We start from the raw sequence: 22,547 nt of genomic DNA on the forward strand, positions 1-22,547 counted from the left end.
TGGAGCTATATTTCGATTTGACGAAATTGGAGCAGCAAATTGTGCACATCTTACAGTGTTTATGCACGATATGCACGCTCCCATGCACATGACAAACCTGACGATATTGCATGAGGCGCCTTGCAGCGTAATGAAGGATGGAATGGGTGATCAATTACATTGTTCTGATGTGAACCCAAGATCCGATATGTCAACCCGTTGGCCTGACATATCGGCTGGGTACACATCGCTCAGTGTGTCCCCAGCATTGCTATCAGGTTTAATACTTCAGTTGATACATAAAAGAACCAATGAGTTGAACTACAATAAACCTCAGCTTTTGGTTTAGTATGGGAAAACTAAATTATTAAGGTGTATGTTAAATTCTACTGAATAAAAAAATCTTAGAGCTTGTTTGTTTGCACAGAGAAGAAACGGAAGATCCTCAGACAGTCCTGGCCAGCTTCTGTTCAAATAGAAGATGCTTTTTAAAGTATGTCCTGCACAAACGATTTATGCAAATTGTCATAAAAGCACTTTCACTTAACTTTCCTAATGAGAGCAGCTGTGTAGCAGGTTCATACAATACCCTGATGTACATTCACATTCCATCCCTTAATGTGACCAGCTGTCCTAATGACAAACTGAGCATTTTCATTTTACATTGCTGGAAAGGAGCAGCTTAGCGAATGGGTTGTTGTTACACAACTCTCTACTTTTATTATGTGTTCTCTGATTAATATTATTTGCTCCTGATAGATCAGTTACATATAGGGATCAATCCAATTAGCCGCGAAGGGTGCGAGTTTCCGTTGCCACAACGGTAACTTAAAACGCCGGCAACAATTCCGCATCTTACACCCCTCGCTGCCCTCTCTCTGCTTAAATTCACTCATAGGGCCTTAATTACATTTGGGAATAGAGTAAGATAGAGCAAGTAACTGTGTACCGGGACAAACTATGTTGCAATGCAAGGGGTGCAAATACATATTTTTTTTGCATGTGGGGTAAATACTGGCTGCTTTTGCCTGTAGCCCACAAATGCTGGACAGCTTTATTTTTACACTGCAACTTAGATTTCAGTTTGGACACTCTCCCTCTCAAATCTAATTCTCTCTGCACATGTTACATCTGCCCCATCTGCAGTGCAGCATGGTTCTACCAAGATGCATAGTTACTTGCTCTTTCTTACTCTATTCCCAACTCTGAATCAGACCCATAGAGCTGTTAGCAGTTTTGAGCAAGTTCAGTGCAGATGTTGCCATGCTAACTCGCACCCACTGTGTATTCGCAGGTAATTGGATCGACTCTACAGAGTAGATAAGATCCAAAAATAAATTATCTGATGAACTAATATATAATAGGTTTATGTTTAGATCACTTATTACCTGACTTGTGCCAAGTACTTACAGTCACGACCCAAACTGCTGTGTTTTTAATTTACTAATAATATAAGAGATACCTCAAATGCTTCCATTTTTATAAACCATGGGTTACCATGCTATCTACATTGCTAAAACCTTAAAGCCTGTCTGTTTAGTCCAGTCTACAAAAGTTTCTATGATACAGTCTAAACAAAAAATGTTTATATAAGGATTATAGTTCTTTGCTTTTAATTAGGACTAGAGATGTGCAGGCTTGGTTCCCAGAGAAACAACAACAACTGAATTTAGGGGTTCGGGGTTGAACCGAGTCCGAATTTGGAATCACTTTGTGGTACCAAGTCGAACCGAGTCCCGGTACGGATCTTCCCGCGGTTTTGTACTTGGATTTTAAAACCGAACTTGGGTTTTGGATTGCATGTAAACAGGTCAAATTACATAATTTTAGCTGTTTTTAAAAACAAACAAAAAAAACCCAGATCCAATACCAAAACACGTGAGGGTGGTTTTGTAAATCCAAAATCAAAACACGAAGAAGAATCCGGATCCAAAAACAAAACATGGGGGTCAAGACACATCTCTAATTAGGACATTTCAACTCTTGACTCTGATAATTGTTGTGTAGTATATTAAATAAACAATCTAAACCAAAGGTACAGAAGGCAACCCATACTTTCCAACTCCTGTGAAGTGGAATTGTGTGCACCGAAGTCACGCATCCAAAATTAGGGTGGCACGGCTTTGCGTAAAACAGAAGACCGGAAGTGGTAGCAGAAGGAAAACAGAAGATGCTGGGTCAAGCCAGAAGACTCCTGGACACCTACACTCTGGTGGCAAAGGGACTCTTGAAAAAGAGCTTATACTGGACCCCTTAGTGTTCAGTTGATGTCCAACAAGAATCAAGTAGCTGGCGGAGTCAAGCCAGCGTAGAGAGGCAGGAGAGGATCCGGCCCATGGCCTGCTGAGGGGCGGCGCTGACCCTGCAGGGAAGGGACAGGCGCAGAGGGTATCCCTCTGTGCCCACCAATGGTGACAGAGCTGGTATGGTCCCAGTGGGATAATCTTTCCTCATTACCAGCCTAGACCACCAGGGGCATGATAAGGGAGAGGAGGAGCACCAGATAAAAACTTGCATAGAACACCACAGAGTGCCAGTGTGGGGTAGTGGAACAATGATTAAAGTCACCATGACCCCACCTGAAAAAAGGGGATGATTCACAGCATCACGCAGCAGGGAAATAGAGTTAATATCTTGATTCACAGCAAATCACTTAATTTCTCCCACGGATCTGGAAGACATGGCTACTGTACTGGGAGCCTGGGGGAACTCCTCAAAATTCAAGCGTAACCTGGACATATTGGAAGAGAAGGCAAGTATGCTTAAAGTTCCTTCCTCAAAAGAGACAGTTCAACCAATAACAAAAAAACCTCCAAAATACATCAAAATGTAAATTTCTTTCCAATAATGTTCAATTCTCAATTATAGGTTGCACAATCTTTCCACATGGAACAACAGTTAGAGCTGGGTACACTCTGCAGATCAGATAAACGCTCCAACTTGACAGAGCGATTATCTAATCAGTGAGCACCCATTACACACTGAGCTATTTATCTCCGTATGTGTTTTTTCAATGGGATCAGGTCAGGGTTCATTGTTTTTACCCAGCTCGAATAACTATTTATTGGTCATTTTATTGGTCATTGATAGACACAAAGGACCTCATTCAAAGGCGGTCGTTAGATGCAAGCGGTCGCTCTGAATGAGGGCGGCTGCTTGCATCTTGTAGTGCCGCCTCTTGGTCGATCGCTAACCTGTGGGTTACCACCCACAGCTCTAGAATACCAGGGTGAAGGTCGCGAAGGTCAAGACCATTGCGACCATCGGGGCTTGCGACGAGACCCTAAGGTTGGGTCTCGGCACTCGCAAGCCCCAGGGAGCTTCCTGCTCTGATCGAGCAGGAAGTTCCCCATTGCTGATGTCAGTGGGGCCGCCCCCAAACGGCAAGCGTTCCGTCGGGAACGCCTCTGTTTGGCTGGCCACTCCCCCTGCCCACCTCCCAAACGGGGTGAGCTGTCACTCATCATCGACAGCTCGCCCCCTTTGGTGCGAGACCCCTAGCGAAGGAGCGCCCGTCGCTAGCTGGGTCTCACGCATGCGCATGCCCAGTGGGGAAACATCGACCCGGTGTTCGAGCGCTCAGCGCTCGCAACCGGGTCTGAATGACCCCCAAAGTCCAAAACAATCCTCCTCCTTTCTAAATGTGTTTCCTGCAAAGATATGTGTACATTTTTTTCATTTATAATAAGTCACTTTCAGCAAGGAACGCACGGATGTAGACGCACGCAATCGGCGACTGTGAGAATATGCTAATGATTGCATACGCACGACAATCGCAGCAGAATAAGCAGACGCCCAGCACTACATAATACCACCCACTTCCCTTTACTTGCGTCCTCTATACTTGGCAAGACAGCGGAAACATCGGTAACATCGAGAACCATCGGTCCCATACGTACAATAGTGGTTGACCTGACTCTCCCACAGACAGAGCGAGACTTCCGGTGTGCAACTAGACCTCAGGCTGCGTCCGCCGCCGCAAGAGCTTAATTATGCACGCCCCTGAAATGCCATCCAAATGCACTGGCACGCCTGCGTTTTCACAACCACTCCCCGTCACTACCCACAAACGGCACTTCCTGTCAATCACTGTGCTCTAGGTCTGTGTTGCCTCTGCAAATGCGGTTCCCATCGCAATAGCTGGTTCGCGCACGCGCGCTCCGATGCATGTGCAATGAAAAATAATCGACCGATTGCTTGTGTCTGCATCCGTGCATTCCTTGCTGAATCAGGCCCTCTGTACATTTGGTGTTATGAATATGATATTGTAACAGAGACCAGTGCCTAGGCTGCTAACCTCCTGAGTACACCTTGCATTCCTCTTATTTTATATGTCAGAGAATAGTTGATCTATTCAAGTGATAAATATGGGAAACCAGACAGATTAAAAAATGATAAATATCACATAGTTGCTATTGTGTTCTCTCCAGTAAACTAAAGGGATACATAAATCCAGTGAAACTATGATATAACTGGTATCAAGATCAAATCTGGGCAAAACAAGTTATATGCATTATGGGATAAAAGAATAGAAATAAAGCATGATACACTATTATGTGTTTTATGCATTTAATCAAAAGCTGTACGTTACCATAAAAAAATCATTAGACGATCATTAGTGTAAAGTAAGCAAATAACAATGTGACTGTTGTATAGCAATATGTAATTATATTATAATTAATGTTTTATTATGTTAATTAGCTGGAAAATTTTAAAAAATACGCACTGGCACCACAAAGGTAAAAAAAATGTTTGGGGTGATAAAACTTTAGGAAGATATACTATAGCTCATGATCTGGTTAATGGAATGAGGTGCAGGGATGGTGTAGAATATGCAGGGCTGTAACTTGGGGTGTGTGATTGGTGCCGCTGCACAGAGCACAGGGCCACGTGGGCGGCACCATCGCTGCCCCACAGCACCTGCATGTGGCTTGCAGGGTACCTGGAATGGCATCCTGCAGTTACTAGCATTACTGGAGACGCCGCTGGGTCGGGGCTGCTGGCACTAATAAGTAGAGCACTGCCCAGAGCATTCAAGGGATGCTCCGGACAGGCACCCTGCAGCCCATAGAACTGCCCGGAGTGTCCTTAGCTCCGAGCAGTGCTCTACTTACCAGGTGAGGACAGTCCCCTTGTTGTGACATCATAATGTCATGGGTTTAGGGTGCGGGGCCAGCACAGGGCGACACAGAGCCCTGTTACGGCACTGTGTATATATATATATATATATATATATATATATATATATATATACAAAAAGTTGTTTTAGGTCGCACACAAAACTTAGTCCAGGGTGCCAGGATCACATAATTAATAGCAACTGGTCCTATATGGACAACATCCAGCACACCTTTTAGAAAATAGTCAGAAAAAACTTTAATAGTTAAAATATTACCATCAGGGTATAACAAGCCATAAAGCCATTGAAAAAAATGTCATACTCAGCACATATATTTGATAAGTAGCCTTCACAGGGCCCGGGGAGCCAAGCTCTGAACCCGGATGGTTCCAACAGCTGTTTCGGGTTGCCTTCCTCAGGGAACCACAAAACATCACTACACCCATGGCCTGTTAAATACCCCACTTCCTAAATTGTGAGATAACTCACCTGTGCAGTGTCAACGCTCGCATCATATCCACGCCTGGACCCCACCAACTCCGTGCCTCACGCTGACCACGAGCTCCGTCCGTCGCACCGGAAGACAACAGACGGAACCATCGTGCACCAGCTTAGCAACGGGAAAGGAATCAAGGTTGCTAGGCGACCAGAAGTGACGCTCGCGGACCTCACACAGCCAGTAAAACACATAACATTGGACAGATCTATCTGTCATCAAATCATTGAATATATTATACAAAAAATTCAATTAACCCACTAAACTAAACATATATAGTGAATCAATCAAATTGAGTACACATAGAATAAAGAGTATATATAGATTATAATATGACATAACTAGCAGGCTAAATCACTGGCAGAAAATATAGATTACACATATATAATTGGAAAGCAGAAATTCTTACAGACGAATTATATAATCATATCCACGCGTCTAATGTTAGATATAATACAAAGAATTCAATAAACACCAGAGGGTTGAACCGGTATATTGAAAAAATATATAACAGATAAACACTGTTGAACTATTGGTCGCCCAGATAGGGTGCAAATGTAAATTCCTCATTCAGTCCATGGGGAACCATGGTTCCAAGTTTATAAATCCACATGCACTCTTGTCTCAAGAGCAATTTGTCTCTGTTTCCACCCCTCCTTAAAGGGGGCACATGGTCAATGGGCATAACAAGAAAGTCTTTTATCGAATGGCCCTCTGTAACAAAGTGCCTAGCCACTGGCGGTGTGGCAGGCTCCATTTTTGTAAAATCTTTTTTAATAGAGGATCTGTGCATAGCAATCCTTTCCTTTAGCATACGGATTGTTTTGCCCACGTATATCCTCTGACATGGGCACCTGACCAACAAGCCAAGGATATACTTTCAGATCTTTATAGTCTTCCTTGACGTTTTTATATTTAGATTTCTTAAATAGCAATAATTCAGTTTTAAATTTGTTAACTGTGTCCTACAATTTGGCCAGCCAATCCACACCACTGTCTGCTTTCAACACTTCCATGCCAGCGGCCTCACATGCTTACTCTCCTATTTCACACAATCTATATCACAATTAACCTGTTGCACCACTAAAACCATAAGGTCTAAACTGCATTGGTTTAGGATCATACACCACTGCCTACAGAAATCTTTGTTATTACGTCGCAGAGCAGGCTGATTACGAATCCTAAAACCTCTGGGTATTAGTCCCTCTTTGTGATATTGTGACAGGGTAAGACCATGCAGTTCCAGTTCCACCATTCTTTTAAGCAATTTGATTAAATCAGAAAAAGTCTCTGCTGGAGAGTCCACATCAAAAGCTAACTGAGACGTGTTTGAAAACAGAATTTTTGATATGTCCTTATCCAAAAATCTCTTTGTCCCCATAATCTCTCCCATATCCTGTTCCATGATGTCTGTGTTATGGTTTCTAATGGGCAAATTTCTACAGAAATCTTTAGGAAGCCTACAGATAAAAATATGCTACTGGAGGCCTCTAGTTTTCATCCAGCACCACTTAAAAAGGGCTTACCCTACTCTCAGCTCTTAAGAGTAGTGCGTATCACCTCTGATGAACACAACCTTCCAGACGCCTTGAAAAATATGGGCAATAAGTTTATTGAAAGGGGTTATCCACCTAGAGAAGTCAAGAAAGCAATCGAGAGATGTATGTCATTAAAAAAAGAAGATTTGTTGAAACCATCTCCTAAGGAAGAGGACAAAGATATGAGATTAATCTTTTCCAGCACTTTTTCAATCACCTCAGGGGTAATTAAGAAAGCCATATTACGCCATTGGCATATAATACAGACAGATCCAGTTTTGAAGGACATATGTAGAAATACACTGCTGTTCTGTTATAAAAGGAGTAGTAATTTAAAAGAGAGAATTTCATGCTCCAATATTGGTCCAACAGGAAATTCAGCAGGTAATTGGTTAAATCCACAGAAGGGGTCCTTCAAGTGTACTGGATGTGTGAACTGCCGTTATATGAAGACTGGTAGTACGTTTGTCCATCCTATGAAAGGAACTGTGTACCCTCTGAAACATTGTATGAGTTGTGATCATTTGCCCATGTCAGAGGATATACGTGGGCAAAACAATCCGTATGCTAAAGGAAAGGATTGCTATGCACAGATCCTCTATTAAAAAAGCTTTTACAAAAATGGAGCCTGCCACACCGCCAGTGGCTAGGCACTTTGTTACAGAGGGCCATTCGATAAAAGACTTTCTTGTTATGCCCATTGACCATGTGCCCCCTTTAAGGAGTGGTGGAAACAGAGACAAACTGCTCTTGAGACAAGAGTGCATGTGGATTTATAAACTTGGAACCATGGTTCCCCATGGACTGAATGAGGAATTTACATTTGCACCCTATCTGGGCGACCAATAGTTCAACAGTGTTTATCTGTTATATATTTTTTTAATATACTGGTTCAACCCTCTGGTGTTTATTGAATTCTTTGTATTATATCTAACATTAGACGCGTGGATATGATTATATCACTCGTCTGTAAGAATTTCTGCTTTCCAATTATATATGTGTAATCTATATTTTCTGCCAGTGATTTAGCCTGCTAGTTATGTCATATTATAATCTATATATACTCTTTATTCTATGTGTACTCAATTTGATTGATTCACTATATATGTTTAGTTTAGTGGGTTAATTGAATTTTTTGTATAATGTATTCAATGATTTGATGACAGATAGATCTGTCCAATGTTATGTGTTTTACTGGCTGTGTGAGGTCCGCGAGCGTCACTTCTGGTCACCTAGGAACCTTGATTCCTTCCCCGTTGCTAAGCTGGTGCACGATGGTTCCGTCTGTTGTCACTTCCGGTGCGACGGACGGAGCTCGTGGTCAGCATGAGGCACGGAGTTGGTGGGGTCCAGGCGTGGATATGACGCGAGCGTTGACACTGCACAGGTGAGTTATCTCACAATTTAGGAAGTGGGGTATTTAACAGGCCATGGGTGTAGTGATGTTTTGTGGTTCCCTGAGGAAGGCAACCCGAAACAGCTGTTGGAACCATCCGGGTTCAGAGCTTGGCTCTCCGGGCCCTGTGAAGGCTACTTATCAAATATATGTGCTGAGTATGAAATTTTTTTCAATGGCTTTATGGCTTGTTATACCCTGATGGTAATATTTTAACTATTAAAGTTTTTTCTGACTATTTTCTAAAAGGTGTGCTGGATGTTGTCCATATAGGACCAGTTGCTATATATATATATATATATATATATATATATATATATATATATATATATATATACACACAGTTAATTAATACCCCTTTTGCACCGACCTAAAAATCCCGGGTTGATGCGGTGTACTGTAAACGGTGTACTGTAAACGGATCCACCCGGGTCCAGGGATCTGGGGATCCAACTCGGGTACTTTGCAGGGTTGGCCACGGGTCATTCTCGTGGCACCCTGCAATGTAAATGATGAGAAACGGGTCAAGATGACCGAGATTGTGCCGCATGCCACCTGGTTGGCCGGCTTCAGTGGCGTTTGGACATGACATCATCTCCAAGCGTTCACTGCAATGCCGGAAGAGCCGGGTCACTGTAGCTCTTGTGTAAACAGCACCGACTCTGGAATATCCTGGGTCAGCGCCGCAGTATGAAGGGGGTAAATTCCGGGCCTGATCTAGATTGGAACTCTGTTCTAACCCCTGGGTCAGGCCTGGAAGTTTGTTATAAAAATGGAATAAATTGTTGAGCCGTAAAATGTAATATTCATTGTAAAATGTTATAAAGAATTTTGTCTTTTTTATCAAGTGGTGTAAAGTAAATTCAGTGTAATAAAATGGAATTGCTGATGGATTAACCCATAACATTGTAACATTAATAATATTTGCAATAAGTATACTAAGGGGGGAATTCACTTAGCCGTGATAATTTACCGCGGGCTAATTGATCCCCCTGGGACTATTTAATTAGCCATGAAGGTTAATTGATCAGACCCGAAAAAAAAATCCCCAATAAATAGCCTGTTAACTGGTACCGAGAAAGAGGGTCTCTAATTGAATAGCCCCAGGTGTTAATACCCAAGGCACCCTTTTTCACGCCTGTTAAATTAACTTGGCTAATTGAATTCCCCCCTAAATAAGTATAATAGGCTATAATTCCAATTATGTGCACATTTTAAACTAAATAAATAGTGCCACATTCTAGAAGAAATCTTTTCTCTGGACAAGTATAATTACATACTTTACACAGGAATATACTTTAATTATGGCAATAATGTTAGAAAATTATATGAAATTGTTATTGCTATTATTTTTCGTCAATTAATTCTACCTCTCTGCATATGCCTTTCATCACACCTGGAGACCTCACAAACAAAATGGCAGCACCTGTTAATCTAGATTCTAGCTGATATCTGAGCCGCTAGTGTTTAGTTACTGCTGCTGTGCCTATGACTGTAATCATTGAAAGTTTGGTATTTATGGTTTGTGTCCCGAAATACACTGTGTGGATTATTTATTAGTCTGTTTTAATAAGTAGCAGTGCTTTACATTTATTTATGTTCTCCATCTCATCCATTCAACAATTATTTTTTAAATCTTATCTAGTCAATTAAACAAGTTAATGATATATGAAAAAAGTAATAGTTGCAGCTTGTTTGTATTATGCCTGTAAGTGGACCCGACACTTGGGGTAAATTTACTAAAGTGAGAGTTTTTAGAGGTGGAGATGTTGTCCATAGCAACCAATCAGATTCTAGCTATTATCTTCTTTGTGCAATAAGCAGCCCCCCCAGCTGTTGTAGAACTACACATCCCAGCATGCCCTGCCACAGTTTTGCTATTTGGCCATGCTAAACTGCCCCTAGAAGGTGCTAGTTAAAAGTTAAGTAGAATCTTATTGGTTGCTATGGGCTAAATCTCCACTTCTAAAAACTCTCACTTTAGTAAATATACAGCACCCCTTAGGGGCATATTCAATTGCCGGCGAAAAGTCCCAGCCTACATCACCTACATTGCTGGTTTTGGGTCCGGAAAAGTATCGCGCGTGCGGCCGCTTTTCTTCCTATTCAATTCCATTTCCAAGGGACGCGAAAACGGGTGAAACTCAAACAGGCGGGATCCAATTGGTTTGCTTTACCCACTGGGTCCAAACTCCGGAATGTATTGTATTCCAGAGTTTTGTACATATGAGAAATGCGGTAAAAAACCCCAAGAACTGCATTTTTGTGGTTTTTGACGCATTTTTGAACTTCGTACGTCCCACCCTGAATGTGTTACATGTCATTCATCCAGTGATTTCAATGTCCCCACAGAATATGAGGGCCACAGATAAGAGAGACGCTTCAAGCAGCTTTTATCTGTGAATCTGTCAGCTGCTGCTACTCCATGTTAGTAAAGGGCTGGAACATTAATGCTAGGCTACGATGTCACTGCCGAGTGCCACTTTCCCAGACTGAAGGGCATGCACAGGTCTCCGGCAACATGGCGCCTGCACCTTGTTACCGGGACACTTGTACTGCGCACGCAGGGGGGTTTCCGAGCACCTAGAAACCCCCCCTGCACTAAACTCCATCGCAGCACAGCTTAAATTTTTTTTTTTGTAAAGAACCTGACTGATTCTGGCTGAGCTGGCTGTAGGGGGAGCTGCAGCTGTAACGCGTAGCTCCTCCCGGGCAGTCACCATGGTGCCCTGCCATTGTGGGAGGCTGGGAGATCGGAGCCTGCTGGGTGAGTCAGTGACCGGCGTTCTCTCCCAGACCCGCACCACAGGTAGGTGTAATGTATTACATGTTGGGGGAGCCGGTGGGGGCGGAGAGGTGATCTGTAATTAGCCATGACAGCGCTTGTGTCACTGTGTATTTCAGTGAGTGTGTGTCTGCTTTGTCAGTGTGTATGTGTGTGTGCCTAGGGTTTGTCAGTCTGTGTGTGTTTAGCATTGTCAGTGTGTGTGTGTATGTGTGTGTCTGTGTCAGTGTGTATGTGTCTAGGGTTTGTCAGTCTGTGTGTATAGGCTTTATCAGTGTGTGTGTCAGTCTGTATAGACTTAAGTGAAGTGTGTGTGCCTTTGTCAGTGTGTGTGTGTGTCTAGGCTCTGTCAGTGAGTGTGTGTGTCTGTGTGTATAGGCTTTGTCACTGCAGTTTGTGTGTCTGTCAGTGTCAGTGGCGGATCCAGGGGGGGGCGATTGGAGGGAATGGGTATGAAATACCGCCGGCCGCGGTTCGATTCCCGTCAGCGGCAGCCTGACAGGAGCAGAGTGCGACGCAGCGGAAGCCCGACAGCGCTGGAAATCCCGATCGTGGATAGGTAAGTATCCACTAACCTAACCCCCATAACCCTAACCATCCTTAGGGGTGCCTAACCCTAACTTCCCCCCCAAGTGCCTAACCCTGAACTCCTGAGTTCACACACCCCCAGGAGTTAAATCTGCAGAGACGGATCAGCCTGCATGATTTATTAGGCAGTTATGTGAACGGAGGAGCTCCGCGGTGGTAGGGGAGGACTGCAGTGTACAGAAAGTAATTCCTGCATGCAGTCAGCTCTTGGAACTGGGCTAAGCTCCATTACAAGCCAGACCGAGCCAGGGGTGAGGGGCTGCTGAACATTCAGCTCATGGAGCCGCAGAGGCTGAGCTGCAGTACAGAGATCTGTAATAACAGCAGCAGGTGTGATCCTGTCCCCCCCTCTCTCTCATGGCCACACTACACTACGCCCTCTCAGGTCTGCACATTAAGCAATATGTTCACCCTGCTTTGCCTCACCCAGGTAAGTGGCTGCAGATTTGGGCACCCAGCTGAGGCTGAAAAATTACTATTGGCACCTTCCTGTGTCTACTTTAAGCAGGTTTTAGTGATGTTTGTCCTGGGCCTTGTGCAGGGGGAACTTCCTGCACGTGTTTGATATCCTATAGAAATCTATGGGCTTCCTTCAGCAGAAATCTCCAGAGAGAGGGGTCCTTCTGATCCCTTTTTCCCCCTGTATGCGTTAGCCCACAGGCAAAAACACAGAAAGCATGGGACAGCTGTTATCGGAATAGTTGTCCCGTGAGTAAGTAATCATGCCAATATACATACGGTAAGGGGTGGGATGTACATGATACATCTCGTCTACAGTGGCTGCATAAATATATATCAGGTTTTTATCTGTAAGTGCAACAAAAAGGAATAAAAAATATAGAAATTGTATAATCCATATGATCACCAAAATAAAAATAATAATAAAAAAACACAGGTAAAGGGGAGGAGTTGGGACCAGAAAGGGGAGGTGCCAGGACAGGAGTCGCGATAAATTATAAAAATCGCCCCCCCTAAAAGAAAAGTCTAGATCCGCCCCTGGTCAGTGTGTGTGTGTATATAGGCTTTGTCAGTGTGTGTGTGTATGGGCTTTGCCAGTGCAGTGTGTGTGTCTGTGTCAATGTGTGCTTGTGTAGGCTTTGTCAGTGCGGGGGTGTGTGTCAGTGTGTCTGTTGGCTTTGCCAGTGTGTGTGTGTGTGTGTGTGTGTGTGTGTGTCTGTGTAAGTGTGTGTCTGTGTGCGTGTATATATCACTGTGTGTGTTGCAGTGCCGCCTTTTTATTTATTGGAGGAGCTGAAAAACTCCACATAAATATAGACAAGTAGACCAGCACTCCAAATAAAAAAGTTCAACAGCCGGGGTGCAGAGCCTAAAAACTAAGCAGACTGCTCAGTCTTGAACATACAATCAGATACAGGCAGCACTAGTCCTCGGGTACCCAATAATCCAAGCTTGTTAATCCATTACTGTACAACGTTTCAGATGCAATTATTACATATTTCGTCACAGTAATGGATTAACAAGCTTGGATTATTGAGTACCCGAGGACTAATGTTGCCTGTATCTGGTGAGATTTTTTGCCATTGGTTTTGTACCCAAGTATTGGAAACCCCCCTTTCAAAATCCTACGTTTGCCACTGGCGCATGCACAGATCACCAGGAAAATGACAGCCGCATCATTTTACCTGTGATTAGCGCTGCTCCTGCAGCACCGACGCTGGTCTCCGGAGAGGTAAGTATTAAACGTGGGTGCAGTGTGGGCCCCCTGGACCCAGGGGCCCGCACACTCTGCACCCATTATAGGTACGGCAATGATTTCTGCATAACAAATCTTGAGCAGCAGTGATCTTCATTCATTACATTGCAGAGTTTTATTAATTATCATCTATCACTGTTTATTAGCGATATAAAATCTTCTATTGCCACTATTTATCATTAAAACTTCATCAAGGCAGCTGAGTATTGCTCAACTACCTGGTGAAGTTGGTCTGGCAGCGGTAAGGCTAAACATATTGCTTTGCCAGCCCAGTGTGGAGCCAAATGTGTGTGTGTGAAACCATGCTTGGGGAGTGAACTAGAAGTCTGTACTTGGGCTCCCAGTGCCAGTGTCATCAAACAAGAAAAAGCATTAAAATAAAATATTTAAAAATGGGGGGAGGGGGGATTAATCAACTAGTAGTTTTATATGGAAATAAAGGCTTTATTTAATGAAAAAAACAATAAATTTTTCACACTGGCGGACCCTGCTATCACCATCCTGAGAAGATGATGCTGTAAGAGAATTACAACTGACTATGTGTTCTTAAATAAACTATCAAACGACTTGCATGGAGAACTTATTTCGGAAAGCAGACAGGAAAGGTTGTCACAAGCCTAGGGCTTCTTACATGCCGAGAAGTCCTATCCCTGGTAAAAACACCTGTTTTGCCCGATTTAGACCTCTTAGTTTGAAACCAATCCATGAATGGTGAGTACACAAGATTGAGTAAATACATTTTCCCATGGCACCTGGTGCACACCAAATGCCAAAATAAAATCTCATGAAATTAGCTTTGGTGAGAAAATAACAATAACTGAATCTTCTTCAACATCGGGATGCTTTGCAATCTAAAAATGTAACTGGAATTTTTATCATCACTGTATGCTAATACAGCGCCTTAGCTGAAAGTGTATATTGAATTACTGTATAGCTTCTTGCAGACCAGGTCAAGATAAAGTTATATAAACCCTATGATTCTTCAGGAACAGCATAATACAGTGTATTATAAGCAATGTAGCAGGGCGTGTAGGCAGAAATGTTACACTGGGGTCTATGGGGAAGTATTTCAATATATCCTTCCAATTCTGTTGCATTGCATATTAAAAAACACTCATAACTAATAAAATGAGTTGAACACTTATAATGTATGGCGGAATCTAGAGATAAATTACCAACCAATCAGCTCCTACCTGTCATTTTACAGGTTGTGCTAGAAAAATAACAGTTAGAAGTTGACTGTTTGGTACTATGTCTCTCTCCACTTTATCTCTTTCCAAGGTTTGATAAATCTCCCCTATGTGTTTTTTATGAAAGTATAAGATGTGGAATGTTGGGTCCAGTGGTTTGAATTACAGTAATAATAGCTTTCCACGCATTACATATTTACACAACTGTGGGGGGTGGGTTCCATGTACACTTTCCCATATAATGCTCGTCCTCCGAAGACATAAGGACATTGTAATAATAAAAGACTCATTTGTTTGAAAATATTATTTTGTGTTATATACAATTCTCTAGTGTATCTAACTACGGGTTTAAGTTATCTAGTTATATTTATTTGTAAAACAGAGTGCTCGGGTCTAGAACATACAGACTCTAGACAGATCAAACCAATGACCCAGTGCAAATGCAGGCATAGCACATGTTGATTAAGAATTTAGCTATTGATATAGTTTCCTTGTCCTATGTTTTGTGCCTTTAATGATTTTGTGATCACAGACTTTGAGTACTATAATACAAGTCTGACAGATTTGCAAACTAGAAAATGAAAAAACACAGTGAGCCCCAAGCCTCACTGGCTGTATCATTTTTAGCCAGTACCCTTATTTTGCCTTATCGAAACGTGTATTGTATGCTGCCTCCAACAGAAGATCAATGTCTCTAGGTGGAGCTGTTTAGGGCCCTTACAAAATCCTGCCTAGTCTCCTATAAACTCAGACTTTACCAGGCATATCATCAATAATTCATGCATAGTATTCACTCTGAGTAACACTGAGAGATTTCACTGCCAGTGGCAGCTTCTAGTGACTTTGGAAAAGTCACTTTATTTTCCTGTTCTGCAGATATCATACCATAAACAAAACCAGAAACATTCTGAATATTGTGTAAAACGCTATGTAAAAATTGAATGCAATATACAAAAACAAATAAAATAGTAAATTCTTGTTTTTAGTTTTGTTTAGAAGCAAAGTACCAATAATCCACTCTGCAGTAAAATGAAAGAAAGGAATTTAATCCTGAAACACTGCATTAACCAAACGTCATTTATATTCTTATATCTATTTCACAGCAAAACAAACGTAATATTTAAAGTGGTAATTTTTTTGTGGTGCTGTGTAACAAATGTGCAATCTTATAAATGGAATACTTCTTATATGAGTAATAAGTCCTGAAGTCATGCTAATCCAGATCTCAACGGTTTCAGTAAACAGAAAGGACTGTGATGCACCTGAAGGCACCTATAGGCATGCTCTCATTGACATCTGTGCTGCAGTGAGCAAGTGATGGCTAGGAAACAAGGAGCTGTCACTCAGGAAAGAGTTGTGCACATTCCACTGTATATAAGGTTCTGTCTAATTGACCACTGACAGCTGAGGCCTGAATGAGCATCATTGCTTCAGGGGCATGCTAGTAACTGTATCAAACATATTTAAGGAGATCACCAAAGTTCAAGATGGCGTGTGTGTGAAAAAATAAGTATTTAATCTTAACTAATCATACTATGATGAAATGTTAGTGGATATTTATTATTTTTAAAAAAAAGTTACATAAACTGTTAGGAAATTAAGAAGAGCAGCAATAACCATTACATTACTCATAGATATAGCAAATGATTTCAGCATCTTTTATTTCCTTTAAGCGTTTGTTACCACCCGTTTTCTACAAACATCTATATACAGTACACTAGTATACATTATGATTCAAAATATGCTTCCAGATTTAGAGATCTGACAGAATGCCAACAGATACCTGTATAAAAAAACTGAATTACAGGAGACAAGTCAAGAATAAAGAAGAATTAAAGACCAATGTTTCCTACCTTTCAATCCAAACTTGGAGTGTCTTCCAAACTTTAAGATGATTAACATTATCACTAGACCAGTGCAAACCAATGCTGCAATGCCGACAACAACATAAACCTGCAAAATGAAACAGAAAACCAGGCGTCTGACAAATGCATATGTATTAGTGTCCCCAAAACATTGTTCATTTCTGCTATCTGAGGAAAAGTAAATGAGTGAATATCCCCAATTTGCAGCAACACACCTAAGAAAGCTACATTATTGAACTGGTTGTGTGCCTAGCAGGGCTGTAACCGGCTATGGGTGATCGGTGCCAACGTACAGAGTGTAGAGCTCTGTGGACGACACCGCAGCTCACCCACAGTGCCTGGAATGGCTCTCTGCAGCCAGAATCGCAGCTGCAGTGCTGCCTGGAGAGTCTTCTGGACATTCCAAATGGCAGACTGCAGCCATAACAGAGCTGTTGTTGCTGGCGGCCCCGCCCCCCGTTGCATGATGTCATGTGCTGAGGGGGCGTGTCCAGCACCAGGCACCATAACTCAATGTTACGGTGCTGGTGCCTAGAATCTCTCTTCTATTGCTTTAAATTGCCTAGTGATAATGGTTAGTAAGTTACCAGCATACAATGAGGTACAGTAAACAGTAAGCTGTCTTATTAAAAGCTATAGACCAATTCTTTACTTGCTAGATCAGGGTCGTACAAACGTTTTTCTTGGATTGCCATATTTAGAAAATAATGAACAGAGGGCCACACATTTGTTCTCACTATCTGTCTGCCTGTATGTCTACTCTTGGCTTATTCCAATAAACAATAAAACTAATAAAAATATCTTCAAATATATTTTTAATTGCTGCAGATGGTGGGAATTGGAGGTCAGTGCTGGAAGAGGCCCAACCTCCCCAGCTCTCCCGAGAGTATAGGAGGGGGTGTGGCACAAATCTTGGCTCAGAAGTCTGACCTAAGCTCAGCATGGCATGCAGGGCATTTTTTTCAGTTTCACACAGTGGGCAGCATTCAAGAACTGACTCAATTCTGTCATCACCTTCTAACTATGATATTCCTCTTATCCATTACTCCCTGTATCAGTCTCTTCAAGATTTTAAAACCACATCTTTTCTAGAGCCTATACTGCTCCCACTAGTACACCCCTTCTACTATCCCAATGTCCATAATGAGACACAGTCACTTCCTACCACAGCTCTGCCTCTTTCTGCTGTACCTAGACTGTAAGCTCTCTCATGAGCAGGCCCTCCCTGGCATTTATTTTAGCTATCTACAGTTATTTGATTTATCTTATATGTCAGTATTTTATGTAATTCCACTATTGATCAATGTGGAGCCCTGTGGCACTTTTCAAACCAACATCAATAATAAAAATAAAATATCATTATTATTATTAAAACTTTCACAGTCAAATACTAAACTGTTTGTGATAAAGACATTGTGCACCTGCCTGTGGGATTTATTATTCTCACCTTCAGTGGATGCTTTGTTTTTAAGCAGTGTTTGCTTGTGCCACCCAGATAGCTATCTTTTTATTTCTGTGATTGTACTACACTATATACATATCTGATTGTCAGAGAAAGCAAGAGTGATAGCGAGGAAAACAGAGACATCACTGTACACAATTGTCCTTGTATTATAAATATGATAATGTCCATATCATATACTGTACTTACTGTAATACTGTCTTCATTCCCTTCATTGGACACATCGGTCGAAGTGACCCCATTTCCATTGTCTGTGCTGGTTCCTCCAACATCATTAGAGGTGGTCTCATAATCTTAAAACAGAGAGAAAGACCACATTACCCACAAATACTTAATAGTTAGCGGGTGCATGAAATAGAATATACAAGTAAATGATCTTTAACTGTATTGCTGGATCCCATAGCTAGTAACAGTGTAACAATTAAACAGGCACCTGTACGTCTCTTTATGGTGACATCAGATGGGTGCTTTAAGAGGTAATGCTTCCCAACTAGAAAAGTGCTAGCATTCAATTGCTTCTATTCCCACACATTTAAATGAATAGGGAGAGCTTACATGGGATGGATTAAGTACTGAAACTGCTACATGCAATATTTCTAAGCCTGATTGTCTCTCTTTCACATGGAAGGAGCATTTCCACTCACATAAATGTGTGAGCATGGCAGCAATCAGGCATAAATGCTAGGGCTGCTCTAGCTGGAAAAGTAATAACGCTCAATGTGCCTGCCTGACAGCGCCCTTAGTGTGTGGGATGTTGCACATTAGTTAAACGATTTGTAGTATGATTGTCAAACTTTATTGCAAGACAAAAATAGTGACATATTTCCAATATCCAAGAAGCCATCTACAATGGTGCATGCATTTGCTTGATTGATATAGCAAATTAGAAACTGATGGTTTATTTAATTGGGCATTAACCAGTAAGTTAAAGTAATTTACAAGTCTACGCTCATGAACTACTTGAACAGAGAACTAAAGGAGATACTAAAAGATTACATACATATTATTTTCGATTAAATGTTTTAAGTCAGTATTTAGCATATTAAACCCATGAATACAGATTCATGATTATATTCCAGCATCTTAGTATCTCAGGTGCACATGTACATGATGTCTGAAAACAATAAATTATTCTAATATGAACATGTATTGAATGATAGACATCTGCATTTTAGCTGTATACCTAAATGGGGGCGTACACACGAGGCGTCACCGGATTTGGTGACACCCGTTGCACACTCTAAATCCCCCCATGCCGTGGAACCGTGGCCTACCATTAAGGGGCGTGGCCTTGCGTGTACACCCGATAGCGTCACTTCGGAGGCATGCTCAGCATCCCCCGGAATGCTGGGCTGTCCCCAGAGCCTGTGCCTGCACTGCCGGCTCCTACTCTGTGACTGGAGCCGCATGCTGCAGGATAATATCACACTGCAGTACCTGGCTCCTGTCACTAGTCTGTCCCCATAGTATACTGCGCATGCGCAGGGTATTGGAAAAATGGCACGGCAGCCATTTCCAGGCGTTTTGTGTAGCACCTCTCCAGCCAACATGGGATTTTGGAGAGGCAAGTGTTACAAAGTATGGGTGCAGGGTGTGCGGTGTGGGCCCCCCGAGACCCAAGGGCCCCTGCGAGGCTGACACCCGGTGCGACCCGTACCCCCATAGTGACGCCACTGGTACACACCCCTACTTTATCATGTTTTTCTTCTTCTAGTAATCACATCACAAAATATAACACATCACAGCTGGGCTAACCTCAACTAGAAGTTAGATCACTCCACATACCCATCTCTTAAGACGTCTCTTAACACCCCTTTATTGGAATAATCCCTCATTTCCACCAGGCCTATCACCTACCATGGCATCTGTTTGGATGGCAGGGGGTATCACTCACTTTCATCATGTCATAGGACCATTTGCCCTACAGTCTTTTGCTGACATCCAGGAAAAACACGGAATTCGAAATTCCTCTCACTATTAATACTTACAAATTCAATACTATCAATATTTGCATATTGTAACCTCCTCATTGTCTGCCCAGTCAATTCAAACCCCTTCCACATTGGAGTACCCCCACTCGATACCTATGAACTTGCAGGGGTTTGGCCTCTCATTGGGTGATGATGCTTGGGATGCAATACATACTGCCATATCGAAATGCTCTATTAGTGTGGCTATCCGAGAAAACTCATATAAGAATTTCAACAGATGGTACCTGGTCCCAGAGCATCTTCGTCAGATGTACCTTACCACTTCTGACCTGTGTTAGAACAATGTGGCCAAATTGGCACATTTTTTCATACCTGGTGGTCCTGCCCAAAAATTATACCATTCTGGAATATGGTCCACTCCCTTATATCTAATGTTGCAGATCTTCCTTCCCCCCTATCCCCTGCCAATCTGCTTCTGTGTGCACCAATCAACCACAAATCTAAAAACAATAATAGACTTTATATTTCCTGTCCTGCTAAATACCAGAAGGACTGTAACTGGAAGAAATCGGACACCAACTCGTCAGTTACTCCTGAACAGGATTTGGTTTGTGTCTAAGATGGAGTACATAACTAGTCTCCAGACTAACACAGTGGACAAATTTCACTCAGTGTGGTCCCCCAGGTATTCTTTTCAAAAACCATCCCTCCCTGGCCTTTGGTCAAATATGATTGCCTACCGCATCCTCTACCTTACTCTTTTGAAACCTCCCCTGGCTCGCTTACCCCCCGCCCCTCCTCATTTTCTTTTCTTTACTTTCCACTCCCCCTATACCCCAGCGTCCCTTCACATTCCTCAGCCTATTTACCCTTACTCCCTACTTTGATATTTAGGATGCTAATACTCTCACTATCTTCTTCATGCATAAAACATTTGCTTATTGGTGATTTTCTTTTACTCTACCTGATGGGTGTTTTCCACCCTTGTGGATTTTTCTCCAGAAGATTCACCCCAGCTGAGAGCAACTACTCTATTAGGGATCAAGAACTTTTCACTATTAAGATATCTTTTAGAAGGAGCTGTGCTTCCCATTTCCATTCTCACAGACCACAAAAACCTCTTATATGTTAAGGCAGCCCATTGTCTGAATCCGAGGCAGGCCAGATGGGCTTTCTTCTCGTGATTTAACTTCAAATTATCTTTCCATCCAGGGGTCCAGAACCGAAAGGCTGATGCCCTCTCTCGCTCCATGGAGCAAGAAAATGAGACTACATTCGCTGAGAAGCATCTCATAATTGATCCAGTGGCTTTCTCTGCAGTTGGGATAGAATCCTCACCACCTGTTGGGAAAACTCTTGTCAAGCCCACATTATGCAAGAAACTGCTGCATTGGGATCATGCTTCCCGCTTTGCAGGTCATGCAGGCATACAAATACCTTCAAGTTAATTTTCAGGTTATACTGGTGGCCCTCAGAAAAGGCATCCAAGACTTCATTGCCTCTTGTAAACAAGTGTGCCCAGCATAAAGTACCTTGACATTCTCCAGCTGGGCAGTTACTTCCTCTTTCTGTTCCACATCAACTGTGGTCACATCTGTCGATGGACTTCATTACCAACCTTCCGTTTTCAAACAAATTCAACACCATCTGGGTGGTAGCTGACCGGTTCACCAAGATGGCACACTTCCTACCCCTCACCGGTCTTCCGTCAACTCGCAAGTTGGCTCAATTATTCATACAAGAAATCTTCAGACTCTATGGACTACCTCTGGAAATCATCTCTGACCGGGGACTGCAGTTTGTCACTAAGTTTTAGCATTCCTTGTGTTATTCACTTTAAGTCAAGCTCAATTTCTCCACTGCGTACCACCCCCAGTCTAATGGCCAGATGAAAAGAGTCAACAAAGATCTGGAGTAATTTCTTCATTTATACGTATCATCCTCTAAGGACAACTGGCTGAACTGCTTCCTTTGGTGGAATTTTGTCACAACAATCAGTATCATTCTTCATCTGGTTCCACGCTCTTTTATGCCACTTATGGCCTTCACCCTCAAGTTTCTGAGTTTCAACCTCTTCCTGCCTGAAAGTTTCCAGTTGCTGACCGCACCTTGCAGCACTTTTCCAAGGAAAGAGATCTGCTCATCCCTGGTGAAGGCTTCTGAGCAGTACTAGAAGTTCCCTGACAGGAGGAGGACAGCAGTCCTCAGTCTCAAGCAACGAGATTGAGTTTGGCTCTCTACATGAAACCTGCAGTTAAGAGTTCCATCCATGACATTTTCCGCTACATTGGGCTGTTTGCCATTGAGTGTGCTATCAACTCGGTTTCATTCAAAGTCAAGCTACCTCCATTCCTGAGGATACCAAATTCCTTCCATATTTCTTTATTGAAACTACTCATAATCGGTTTAATTCAGCACTTCCAAAGGTACCCAAAGTCCAGACACATCGTGGAGTAATATATGAAGTGTCAAAGCTTCTAGACT

General features: G+C 42.4%; 1 protein-coding gene across 3 annotated transcripts in view; it reads right to left on the reverse strand.

Moving 5' to 3' along the window:
• Nucleotides 1–22,547, reverse strand: part of NTRK2 (neurotrophic receptor tyrosine kinase 2) — a 334,844-nt gene that overhangs the window by 229,496 nt on the left and 82,801 nt on the right. For all 3 annotated transcript variants that reach the window (XM_088470100.1, XM_088470098.1, XM_088470099.1), the window contains 2 exons: nt 18,322–18,425; nt 16,659–16,758 (listed from right to left, as the gene is read on the reverse strand). In XM_088470100.1, coding sequence (XP_088326226.1) covers nt 16,659–16,758; nt 18,322–18,425 — 204 coding nt within the window. The remainder of the gene's footprint in view (nt 1–16,658; nt 16,759–18,321; nt 18,426–22,547) is intronic.

Source organism: Taudactylus pleione, unplaced genomic scaffold (assembly GCF_031769625.1).
Source record: "Taudactylus pleione unplaced genomic scaffold, aTauple2 ptg000095l, whole genome shotgun sequence".
Classification (NCBI taxonomy): Eukaryota; Metazoa; Chordata; class Amphibia; order Anura; family Myobatrachidae; genus Taudactylus; species Taudactylus pleione.